This window comes from Oxyura jamaicensis, chromosome 2 (assembly GCF_011077185.1).
Source record: "Oxyura jamaicensis isolate SHBP4307 breed ruddy duck chromosome 2, BPBGC_Ojam_1.0, whole genome shotgun sequence".
In the NCBI taxonomy this organism is placed as follows: domain Eukaryota; kingdom Metazoa; phylum Chordata; class Aves; order Anseriformes; family Anatidae; genus Oxyura; species Oxyura jamaicensis.
The window spans coordinates 114,706,293-114,718,385 of NC_048894.1; the positions used below are offsets into that span (position 1 = coordinate 114,706,293).

General features: G+C 41.3%; 1 protein-coding gene across 18 annotated transcripts in view; it reads left to right on the forward strand.

The window, feature by feature from the left end:
- The window catches only part of DTNA (dystrobrevin alpha), a 221,709-nt gene that overhangs the window by 160,568 nt on the left and 49,048 nt on the right, over positions 1-12,093 (forward strand). For all 18 annotated transcript variants that reach the window (XM_035319608.1, XM_035319610.1, XM_035319612.1 and 15 more), the window contains 4 exons: positions 402-556; positions 5,336-5,441; positions 8,106-8,272; positions 10,726-10,850. In XM_035319608.1, the coding sequence (XP_035175499.1) occupies positions 402-556; positions 5,336-5,441; positions 8,106-8,272; positions 10,726-10,850 (553 nt within the window). The remainder of the gene's footprint in view (positions 1-401; positions 557-5,335; positions 5,442-8,105; positions 8,273-10,725; positions 10,851-12,093) is intronic.

The following is a 12,093-nucleotide window of genomic DNA, read 5'->3' on the forward strand; positions in this document are numbered from 1 at the left end:
TAATAACTAACTTAATGAGCTCATTGTGAAGATTTAGATTTGACAGGGTAAGCTGGCAGTAGGCAAAAAGCTGATGTTGTGTATCTTGTCAAATTAAATTCTTGTTATCTGATTAAATTGCTGCCTCATGTCATGCATCAGACTTCACTTAAAAAATGACCCCACGCAGTGAAAAAAGCAGGAATATTTTCATATCAAAATCAGCTTCTTTTTTATATGTAAATCATTCTCTGTGTATTTTATTGAGTAGGGTTATAATTAAAATGCGGTAATAGTGCCTGTTTCCATAAGCAGAACAAGTTATTTAGCACTTCTGGTTCAGATCAGATGATACTGAATTAAGAGCAAATCCGTAGCTCGCTGAAGTTACTGTGTCTTTTTCTTGTCTTTTCTCCCCTCAGATATTTTCTCAATGATTTCAGACTCCAGTGGGGTGATGGTTTATGGCAGATACGACATGTTTCTGCGGGAGGTTCTCAAGCTGCCCACGGCTGTTTTTGAAGGGCCTTCGTTTGGTTATACTGAGCAATCAGCAAAATCCTGTTTCTCTCAACAGGTAAATGGAGACACAGGTTTTCAGCCACACCTCAGAGCAAACTGAGGCTTTCTTCATTTCTTACACTTGTGTGCATATTCACCCAGGGAACACGTGGCTGGGTGCAGGTTCACTTTGCTACCTTCTGGCATGCAGGTTAGGTACCTATGGTAGGGAGCTAATCTCAATAGGTTCCCTATATTGAAGATGGAGAGTCTTAGACAAAAAGTGATTCAGAGCAGGATCCTAACTTACATGTTTCTAAATCAGGGAGCCTGGGGAGGATGACTTCCCAGTTTAAGCACTTAAGTTAGATGTTTACTTTTAGGTTACATAAATGCCCCAAGACATGCAGTCCTCCACTGCAGTTAGTTGATGCTACATGCACATATGAGACTTCAACTTCATACGAAGCCCAACTGTCAACAAAAAATGAAACTACACATTTTTTTAAGTGATGCTGTACACACATGAGAAGTTTACAAGTGAGTAGAAAATTATGTCTTAAACCTTTATTGAAAATGGGAGTCATTAGGTATTAGAAAATCCCATACAGATACTGTCAATGAGACAGAGTCAGGAAAACAATTACATTACTGGGATGAAAGTACAAGACTTGCCACAATTCACCAGGCTGTGTAAGCACACTGAATATGGCATTTTGGCTGCAGCTAAGATCTAGCACTCCTTAAGGTCCCATAATTGGGTCTGATTATCCACTTCTCCAATGCAGTGGAAGGAAAGAGATCCTCTCTCTCTTGCCATACAGCATACTGCATAAATTATAAGGGAAGATGCTGAAACTGGGAAATGTTAGAAATAAAGTGATATTTTCCTTCTCTTTATCCTTACATTCACTACCAAAATATAACTGAATAGTGTTGAACCAGTGGAGCAGGAATAGCGTCATTTTCATGCAAAATAGTCTCATTTCTTACTTTCCTTCAGTTTCATCACTAATCAATAGTCACTCCAGTCAACTGAAAGGCATTGTTGAAATTCATTTGTTAAATCATCTCCCAAATGATTTTAAATGGTAATGCTTGCATATGTGAAAATAGTCTTGTTTCACAGTGGGGAATTTAAAATAGCATTTCATATTATGTTGAAAAATTTACATAGTGAAGTGACTTTTGGTAATTTTGTGTTGAGATAATAAAAAGTCCTCCTGTGTGGCAACAGAGCATTCAAGCCTTGAACATTGGACATGATACTGTCAAAATCAAAATGCAATTTCTTTTTTTCTTTTTTTAAATGTTCAGGAGTCATTTTCTATCTAAGCAGTCATCAGAAATGGTGCTTTCATTGACACTGCATCCAAGAGTGGACCAGATATGTTAAGCTACCTTAAGAAAGAAATAGTCTCCAAACAGCCATTAGGTGCTTTAATTCAGTATCTCTGTTTAAAGCTGAGAGTTAGGTCTCCGACTGATGTAGGTACACAGTGGATTTACAAAGCTGCTGGTTTGCATCTGTGGGCAGCCAAGTGTTCCTGTAAATCTGGTCTAATAATTCACTTAAATTTACTTATGTAGTTCTCATTAAATACTCATTAGGAATGAACTAGAGTCTCGAAATGAGACTCTAAACAGTTTATTGACATTCCGATGCATGACATTGTGATACATGATACCCACAGTCTTAGTCACCCCAAAGGTCATTCTTTCACTCTCTCATATTGCACTGAGTATACCTGGGGATAAGTTTCACACTCACCCTGTTGTTTTAAGCATTCATGAACTTCAAATATTTCTTCCTCTGGAGTTAATTGGTTATATAAACTAGAAACAATTACCACATATTTCTGAGCAGAGTTTTTACATATTAGTACCATGTTATTTCTCCAGTCCTGTTTCTGACCTTTCCAGTGGGGGGCAGGAGGGTTGTTTCAGTTCCCATTAGGCTGTACATCAGAAACGATCTAAGTATTAACATGTTCATCCTGATATTCTAATACATTTTTGTACTATTTATTTTTTCCATTTCCTCAGAGCTGTATGTCTCAAAATATCGCTTTTCCTGGGCAAACATGATCATTTCACTGTAGCACAGTATCTAAAAAGCACGAATAGGTTGATCAATTTGAAATAAAATTGTTAGTGTGTTATTGGAGAAACAACACTCCTATTTTTAAGTGCTTTCCAAAAAAGTTTGGAAGTTTTTCATTGCATTACCTAGAAGACTGCAAAAAAAATCACTACTCCGTCATGTCCTACCATCTAAAAAGCTGAGATGGCAGATCCCGAGCAATATGGACAAGTACTTTTTATCCACAGCTAGGAAGTTACTTCGGTAGCATTATGGCCACCTTTGAGCTCTTTTGTGTGAAAAATAATTGGTACTGTGCTTTTCTATGGAAACACGCATCTGCTGCTCAGCCTAGACCTTGCCTTCACTGGGACAGAACATTCAGGCGTGTTTGTGACTCAGTGCACGTATTCTGCTGTAGAAAGAGACCTCTCACACATGCGCATGAGTCATCTTTTTTCTTTCGTACTTCAAATGCATTTTGTGTCTGTTTAGATCTAACCAGTATCCACCCTGGAGAGAAGTGACTGGGCTGCTCATTTTTCCCCTTTTTGCTCATGGTGTGGTTCACTTTTGGTTACCAGAAGAGCTCAGCCCCATGATATACAGATTCCTCAGTTTCATGGGAAGAAAAAATTCTGGAAATGATCTTCTGCTCACGGTGCCAAATCTGTTTCAGTTTGCAACCAAAAGGAATTCTCCTATTGCAGAGATGTTTGATTCTTCCCCATTGTGCTCATTCATTTGATTAAACCATGTATTTTCCTCTGTCTGTGAACCACTGCTAGAGGAAATGGCTGTTCAGAATAGAAGCAACAGCATTTCCTCATAAGCAAATTTATGGAACAGAAATGCCAGACAGAGCAAGTGATTTAAAGTTTCAGAATATAGATCTGTGGCTTAAAAAGAAATTTTATAGCTACCACTTTCCCCCATGGGTAGAATTAATGTGATATGATATTGTATTCATATTAAAAAGTGCTATTATGCTAAAAAAGCACACTTTTTATTTCCCATTTTTATCCCAAAATAAAAAATATAGATACTAACTTCATTTTCTTATCACTTGGCTAAGTGTTATTCCACAAACCCAGACTCCATCTGCATGTAGCATATATTTAGAAAACAGCTTTCAGTTTCAACTTTCCCAGCAACTGATAGAAACTGCAAGAGGAAAATATGCCTTTTAAAATGTATGGAAATTGCTCTGCTGGTGCCTTTTTAAGTGACATCGTTCTCTCTAATCCATAAAATCAGTGACCACCAGAGGAGTTCAGCCATAAAGCTGTCAGTGAAGCTAAGTTGCTTTATTTGGTACAAGTCACATTTTGAATTACAGCTGCTTTCAGAAGCTTATTCCATTGTGGAAGAGCTGGTCTTGTCTCCCCATCTGTTTGCCTGTTTAGACCACTTGTGGGTGCGCTGCCAACATACCTCCCTTCAAGAGCAGAGAGGAGACTTAGGGCTGCTTGGCTCTGAAGCTGGGGCACTGGAGTACCTTTTCCCCTAGGTTTGGTTATGCGCTCTGCAAGGGTGGGAAGATCATCCATACAACAAGCAGGTGCAAGCTCTTCCGATAGCACATGGACACAAGCTGATTTGGGGGACTGGCACAGCTTTGATTACTCTTATAAGACTGTATGTTAGGACTTCCATGATACAAGTATTGTGGGAAAAGTCCATTTTTCAATGAGATTTAGAGGTCATATTCCAGCTATTTATGGTCTTTAAAGAATCAAGATCTTTTTCACAAATAGCCTGAAGTACTTTCTCTTGTCTTAGGGACAGAAACTTTTATACATTTCCCAATATCTTGCAATATATCAACCCTAAAACTGTTACAGAGTGAGATGTTTCCCGTTGATCACTCAGTGTATAAGAGAAATATTGATTTTCTTTACATCTGGCAGCAATTGTATATCAATGCGGCTCAGACATTCCATCTGGAAATCTCAGCTCTGAGAAGCACTCCACAACACATGGAGATGATACATGTCACTGCATAGCTGCTGTTTTCCTTTCTCATGGGGTAACTGCAGTTCTTCAGCAAGCTAAAGCTCATGCAATCAGATATGAAAATTTGGCAATCTCTTTGGATACGGGGATGCCACTTAAATATGTATGTCTAAATTACACCTGCACACATTCTCCACCGGGCTTAATATTTTCATGTCTTAATTTTACTTTGAAGGAAGTCTCATTTTCTGATTTCTTAAGGACTCTCTGTCCTTGACCAACTAGTAGCTGTGTACTTCAGTACACATTATGTAGCCAGCGTACTATATAGGAAAGAGCAAGGGTTTTTTGAAGTTACACTCCCTTGTCATTGATTTCATCATCAGTCATTCTTTGCAGTAGCTTTTCATTTGAATATTAGTAATGCACACTGATACCCTACATGCACTTGTACCTGTTAGAGAGTACTCAAAGCATGAGGACAAAAATGTAAACTTTATTCACAAAAGATCTTCAAGTAATGACTTTGGAAGAGAGTCTGCAAGCGAGCGCGAACCCAGCCTCATGAAAGGGACAGCTAGTCATTAGTACTATGAGTATATATAGTATATATAGCAAATATGTTGTAACTTCTAGAAATAGCCCATAAGTTATTTGCTAGTATCAGCTGTTCTTTTCAGTAAACCAAGGCTACAAGTAAACAGTGTTTGAAGCCTGTTCCTACGTGTTTCTGTAAGTACAAGATAAATTCATTTTGGTATTTTGATATCTCTGATAACTGATTCTTTGTGCATGTTTGTTTTCTTATTTGAGCAGAAAAAAGTCACATTAAACACTTTCTTGGATACTCTCATGTCTGATCCCCCACCACAGTGTCTAGTGTGGTTACCACTTCTTCATCGGCTGGCAAACGTTGAAAATGGTAAGTAAGAGCTGTTGTCACACACAAACAAACAAAAAAAAAAATTACAGGAGTAACCTTCTGTGTGTGATGATTCTCTCACTCTATGGGTGGTTTTGTAGGAGCTACTGTACTGGATTCATTGATTCCATGTGCTATTTTTACAGTCACTGGTAAAATATTTAAAGAATCCCGTTGGTCTTTCAGCCAGGAACGTGGCATAATTTTTGCTATGCTTGGGAAATTATCTTGATCATGTCCGCTCCTCCTGTGCTCTGGATAAGCAAAGAGTGACAGGACTTGATCCATTCACATACTCCAAGACCATAGCTTTTATTAGCCATGACATATGGCAGTAGCGAAGGAACAGCTTGGCAGTTTCCGTTCATGTAATATTCTTGGCAGGAGAAGGCCAGTGCAGTAGAAAACACCAACCAAAAGGTTGAAGGATCTCCTCCTAAGCCTACACAGTTGGACAATATACTCTGAAAAGAAGCGAGGACGATCCAGATTCATACTTAGCTTTTGCTTGTGTGGAGTATGAGGATTTAACTGTGAGGTGTCTCTTCTCAAGGGTTTTCCTTCCCCAGAATGAGTAGGTTGCAGACATAAAAACAGGAAGGAAGGGACTGTGAAGATTAACAAATTTGATTATTTTGTGGTGCACTTTGTATGTCTCTGGATAATAACATTTTTCGGACTTGCAACTCCTTGGCCACCTTGGGAGAAGTTCACAGATTCATAATTGTGGAGTCCTCCAGCCAAACCCTTCGTACACAATTTACGTAGGACACAGACAGTGTTGTCACACTGAAGGCACAAGGGCAGAGCTAGAAAACCTGTACGTCTCATTTCAGTGTGTGAGCAAATTGCACCCCACAAACTCTGTGCAGCTCCTCATGTACTTCTGGAGAGTGTCTCAGCTCCAAAACAACCTGCTTCTGCTGTCCAGAAAGACCAACACTGCCAATATTAATTAGAAAAAAAAAAAAAAAAAAAGGCAAGACAAGAAATGCCTGTCTTGTTTAGCTGTACTTGTTCTTAATGTGGCATTTCTTGCTCATGATCATCAGGAGGCAATGATGCTGACAAGCATTATTCCAATACTGTAAATCTAAAACAAGGAAGATTTAGAAGCAGAGGAAGGTTATAAAAAAATGAAACAAAATGAAACAAAATGAAACAAAATGAAACAAAATGAAACAACATAAAATAAAATAAAATAAAATAAAATAAAATAAAATAAAATAAAATAAAATAAAATAAAATAAAATAAAATAAAATAAAATAAATATTGATTTTGGACTATAAATAGATTTTTTAATATAATTTTCCAGCCCAATATTTTATCTCTGAGGCTGCTGTGTAAGGGGCTTGTTGAATATTCCTGTGTTGTTGCTTCTTTTAAGGTTTACTCCAGCATAACTGAAGCTTTGGCACGATGCAGGGAAAAAGAAGTGGGGCGCAGGAGGCAGAACATATCATATATACTCACATATTTATAATGTATTTCCTACAAGTAAATGAGTCTGGAGAAAGTGGGGGCGGCTAGCCATTTTTTATGATAACAGGAGAAAGAGGATTTTGTATGTGTTTTTATACTAAATTCCCATTCCACTTAAATGCACAAGGGGGGTGAGTTGACATCCCCAAGTACTCCTTGGTCACAGAGCCAGCTGTCCACCCCACCTTCCTCCAGTTTTTGTCCCCCAGCGTTTTCCTCAAGCCTTTGCCATCCATCCCTGCTCCTCAACAGCTTTGCACTGTTTCCCAGCCTACAGCACAAAGCCTTCCTGCTGTGAAATTCTGGCAAGGAATTAAAATCCCGACACACTCAGACTGATCCAAATCCTCCCAGACTGAACCTAACGAGAGAAGAGCAGAAGGTGTCTGGGAAGAAGGAGATGTGCAGTACCCTGTGGTAAATGTGACACATGGTACAGTAAGGGGAGAGGAACAGAGATAGCAGCAGTGCGAGGAAGGAGGTTCAAAATGTCATGGCTGGTGCCTTAGTGTGCTCAGTGACTTGAATCCTCATCGCTGCCTGCTTCTGAGAGGAACAGAGAACAGGGGAAGGGACCAAGCTGGTCCCTTCAATGGCCAGATTTCCAAAGTAGGGCATCCAATGCTAAGTGTATAACTCCCTATATAGGTACCTAAAAGTCATCAGCTGTACAGATGAGACAGAGGTAATTAAGGACAACTTTATGCCCAAGGACATTTTTGTGCTTTGTGTAAGTCAGCAAGTCTGACTTTTTCTCTGGGGCACGTTGCTTTTGCTCCTAACAGCGCAGCAAAACTTTTGGCTTCCCCCAGCAATACAGCTTAAGGATGCAGGGGGATTTTCTCATTTTCTCCCATTTCCTCTATGGAGTATTCTCTTAGATGCCATTTGAATGCCTTTTCTGCTGCTGTGAGCAGGAGGTGCATGCATCTGCCCAGAAGTGATCAAGGGTCTGGGGCTCGATGTGTCAGGTGTTGTCTGTGGCTCAGGACAGATTCATGGAGGGCTACACAAGTTCCCGTGGGTAGCTCTCCATGGGTCAAAGCTACAGACAGCATCTTATGCTGCAGATAGCTGTAAACAAAGAGGGGATTTGCCCTTCTGTTCAGGGCTTTGTCCGTCAGCTTTTCCTTGGAGTTTCTTTGCTTGGGGTTAAAGCTCGGCATCTCTCTCCTGCACAGTCTTCCACCCCGTCGAGTGTTCCTACTGCCACAGCGAGAGCATGATGGGGTTTCGCTACCGCTGCCAGCAGTGTCACAATTACCAGCTCTGTCAGGACTGCTTCTGGAGAGGCCATGCCAGCGGTTCCCACAGCAACCAGCACCAAATGAAAGAGTACACGTCATGGGTAAGGGGAGGCTCGTGCCTCGCGCCTCGCCGCGGGCAGCTTTGCCCCTCCGGTGGGAGCTCCCGGCAAGGGGTGGCTGCCGGCTGGGTTGTCAGCAGGGATCAGCCACCCTGTCTGGGAAGCTGCACCCCTGGGAGCTGGTGGGAGAGCGTGGAGGTGGGAATGGTCTTTTTGGAGCGTGGATTTGGGGTGCCCGTGACAGTCCGTGCTGTGGGGCAGCGCAGCGCCAGAGGGCTCGGAGCAGAGCGCCAGCCGCACAGTAAGTCCTCCCCTTCCCAAGGGACTCGTCCTTGGCTGTTTCTGTTTGACATGCTGTTGGCTGCCTGTAAGTGATGAGCACTTAATGCTCATTCATCAATATTTTCAGTCAAGTGGCTGCAGCATATGCATAGCATTTGGGATGGTCCTGGCACAGTAGATTTGAGTGTGGTCTCAGGCTTAGATCCATGGTAGTGCTTGCTTACTGTGCAGAAAAACACACTTCAACCTTTTCGTTGCTAAACAAAATAATTCAGCACTTTTACTAAGCTGGCAGAGAAGTATCAGCAGCTACATTAACATGCTCAAAACGACATCAGGTCCGGGGGCTACGCTGTCCGTGGCTGGAGCAAAGTCCTAAGAGAAGCCCTTGGTCACTGAGCATCCCCACCCTTCAGGGTGAAAATCCAGAGACCAGCAGAGAAATCCTAACTGATCTCTAATACAAAAAAAAAAAAAAAAAAAAAAAAAAGTATAGTTTTTATAAAAAAGACAAGTATGTGCATAGCAACAACTCACATACATACAGTGCTTCCTGTGTATTTTTTTACAAAGCTCTGAAACTTGACACTTTTAAAATAGTTGTCTTTCTGCTGGTGGAGCAGGCAAGGGTTAAATTTGATGTGATTTGCTCTGTATGCCAGTCACATGGCCCTGCACTGCCTCAGAGCAGATCTGGGTCTGTAAATGTTTTTGTGGGACCTAATTGCTGCTTGTTGCATAGACACAATGACTTGACTTAGTCTCTGAATAGGAGAGTGCCTGCTACCTAGCTCTGACTCCACTAATAGCAATCTGTGCTATAAAATCATTCTTGGCTGTAGCGAGGGAGCTGTAATTATAGGCAGGAAATCATTTTAAAACTTAAGATTTCTGCTCAACTGAAGACAAAACGTGACTACGTGCCTAGTGGCTTCAGATGTCTCATTGTCAGAAACAAATGTTTTCCTTCAAGTTTGAAATTGCCTTTCTATAGCGTTCATTAGCATTCATTCAAAGCAGGTTAGCATTATCCATAATGCATCTATACTGAGCTCCACATGCAGATTAAAGGTGTTCGTATACACAGTGGAGTTCAAATGATCTGAATTCAGTGTGAAATTGCGTGTATAATACAAGAGAAAAAGCCTGAACTTTACCTATTTAGGTGGGAAAACTGTAATTGAAATATTTCATTATTATCTGGGTTACAGTGGTAACTTTATGTGGGATGCATGTGCACATGTACAATACCACTCCTGCTAAGTTCAAAAAGCATTTTTAAGTTTCGGCATACAGAGCTGTGTTTTGGGGGTAGGAGACGGTGTAAGGGATCATCAGCCCCTGGTCTGAATGGCAGAGAAGCTGAACCACAGAGACGCAAATTGGATTCCCCGAGAATCTCTCACAAAGCCTAAAAGAGATTCTAGACCTCCAAGCCCATCCTTAGAAGAGTGTTCAACTGCAAAGATTGCCCAAACAAAACTGGAAAGCAGAAGATTATTTTTTTAAGACTTGTGTTTTTTGAACACTGGTGGGATTTGGGGCTGAAAAGCATGCTTTTCCTGCAAAGCGCCTCGGTGTTTCAGTGACAATGACAGTACGTCAGCTTCCTCTCATACAGTTTTGCCATGCTGGTGTAATTCTGGCCATGCTTGTGTCTGAAATTTCCTGGGCCCCAGTACAACAGGGGCTGCAGCAGCCACAGGAGCAGAAGAGGAGCTTTGTAGCAGCAGGGTGCGGAGCTGAGGAGGGAGGCATTGCAAGGAGAAAGAACCTAGCAGCTCTGTATCTGCCCCCCAGCTAGGAAGTGAATGGGGTCTTTTAGAGTATATCTATATGGGCAGGCATAAACAGATCTGTTCTGCTCACACCCCCAGCTGGTGATACACAAGCCAGCTCCAGCCTGGGGCACACACCTTTGTACTGCCCTACCTTCAGCATTACCTGTGTACAGCACTGTGGGAACCCATGGGGATTGCACCTGTCCATATACCCCCAAAAAGCCTACTGTAAAGGCAGCTGAAGGTAAGAGCAATCTGTCCTCCGATCTGAATGGTCCTTGGCTTGCCATACTCTCCGGGTGGGAAGGGCCGGGGGGATGTCAGCCATACCAATGTAAGCAGTAGAGCTTCCTGTTGTTTTGTGCGTTCTACAGCAGAAACAGTATGCACCTTACTCATCCACATTACCTCTACCTTCCTTGTTCCTCCCAGAAATCACCTGCTAAGAAGCTAACTAATGCACTTAGCAAGTCTTTAAGCTGTGCTTCCAGCCGTGAACCTTTGCACCCAATGTTCCCTGACCAGCCTGAAAAACCTCTAAACCTGGCTCATATTGTGTAAGTACCTGTGTGCTGTAGAGAACGTAAGCTTTGTGGTGGGAGCTGCATGCACCTAACGTAGATGCTATAGCTCTGAACAAAACAGGAGGCGGCTGTGGCATTACCAAATTCAGTGCATTGCCAGTGCGTCTGCTGGTAGAGATGTTTAATATAAAAATGTGTTTCTGGTGTGACTTCACTTGAAAGTCAGTGAAATATGTACATGACATGGGACAAAACGTTGATATGTCCCTGTTCTCCTTAGAAGTAGGGAAGAGATATCCGTGCAATTTCATATAGTTTCAGCACTTTGGGATGTGCTTATGATTAGAACATTAGTTTTGTCATCTACAGACACCAAACATCAGTGTGTCGCAGGTATTGACACGAGGCACTAGAGAAAAGTAAAGTGTGGCCAATTTTGTTGCAATCAGTGTCATACTTATCACTGACCTAAGGGGAGCTGTGACTTCACCTGACCCCAAAGACTAGCTGTGTGAGTCTGCATAAGATGTGTCTTTAATTGCCAAGCCACTTGAAAGGGGCCTATTATCTTTACCTTTTTGTACCTTGAGAAATTATTTTTGGTGTAGTAGTTTGTGTCATTACTACTTCTCTGCAGGAATCAAGAAACTTGAAGCAGAGTGAAAATGTATTTGTGCAGGGTGGGAAGTCAGCACTTTGGACTTTTTTTTCTCAAGGGTATTCACAGTCCATATTGGCAGTTGCTCGGATTTTCTCATTCATGAGTTTGTTTTACCTTTGCTTCTGGGGTCCTAAATAAATAAATAAATAAAAAGTTATATATTCTAAATAATTCAGGAAACCAAGACATTGATTAGAAGAAAGACAAGAAAGCCACAAGAAATTAACTTGGAAACATTATTCCAAAAATATTGTCTTTAAAGTGTTTCTCTTTAGAATGTTCTGCTGCATTTATTAAGAAAGGATCTCTCTTAACCACCTTCCTAGGGGCCCTGAGTGAAGCACTTCAGGCAGCAGCCATTATGACTGTATTTGCATGCTGCATATCTGTGTTAATGGCTACTGAAACTATTCCAATCTGTAATTATTACATACATTTGCATTAGTCACTACTGACTGCTTTTTATGTAGGATCTGTAAAGGGTAAGCGCGTGCTGGCCGTTGTGGGCTGTGTGGCACACGGAAAGTTCATCTAACCTACCTGACATTCAAAGGATAAATCATGCTGATGGTCTTCCTCGAGTGGTTATAGCAGTTTTCCAAGGCGTAAAAGCTC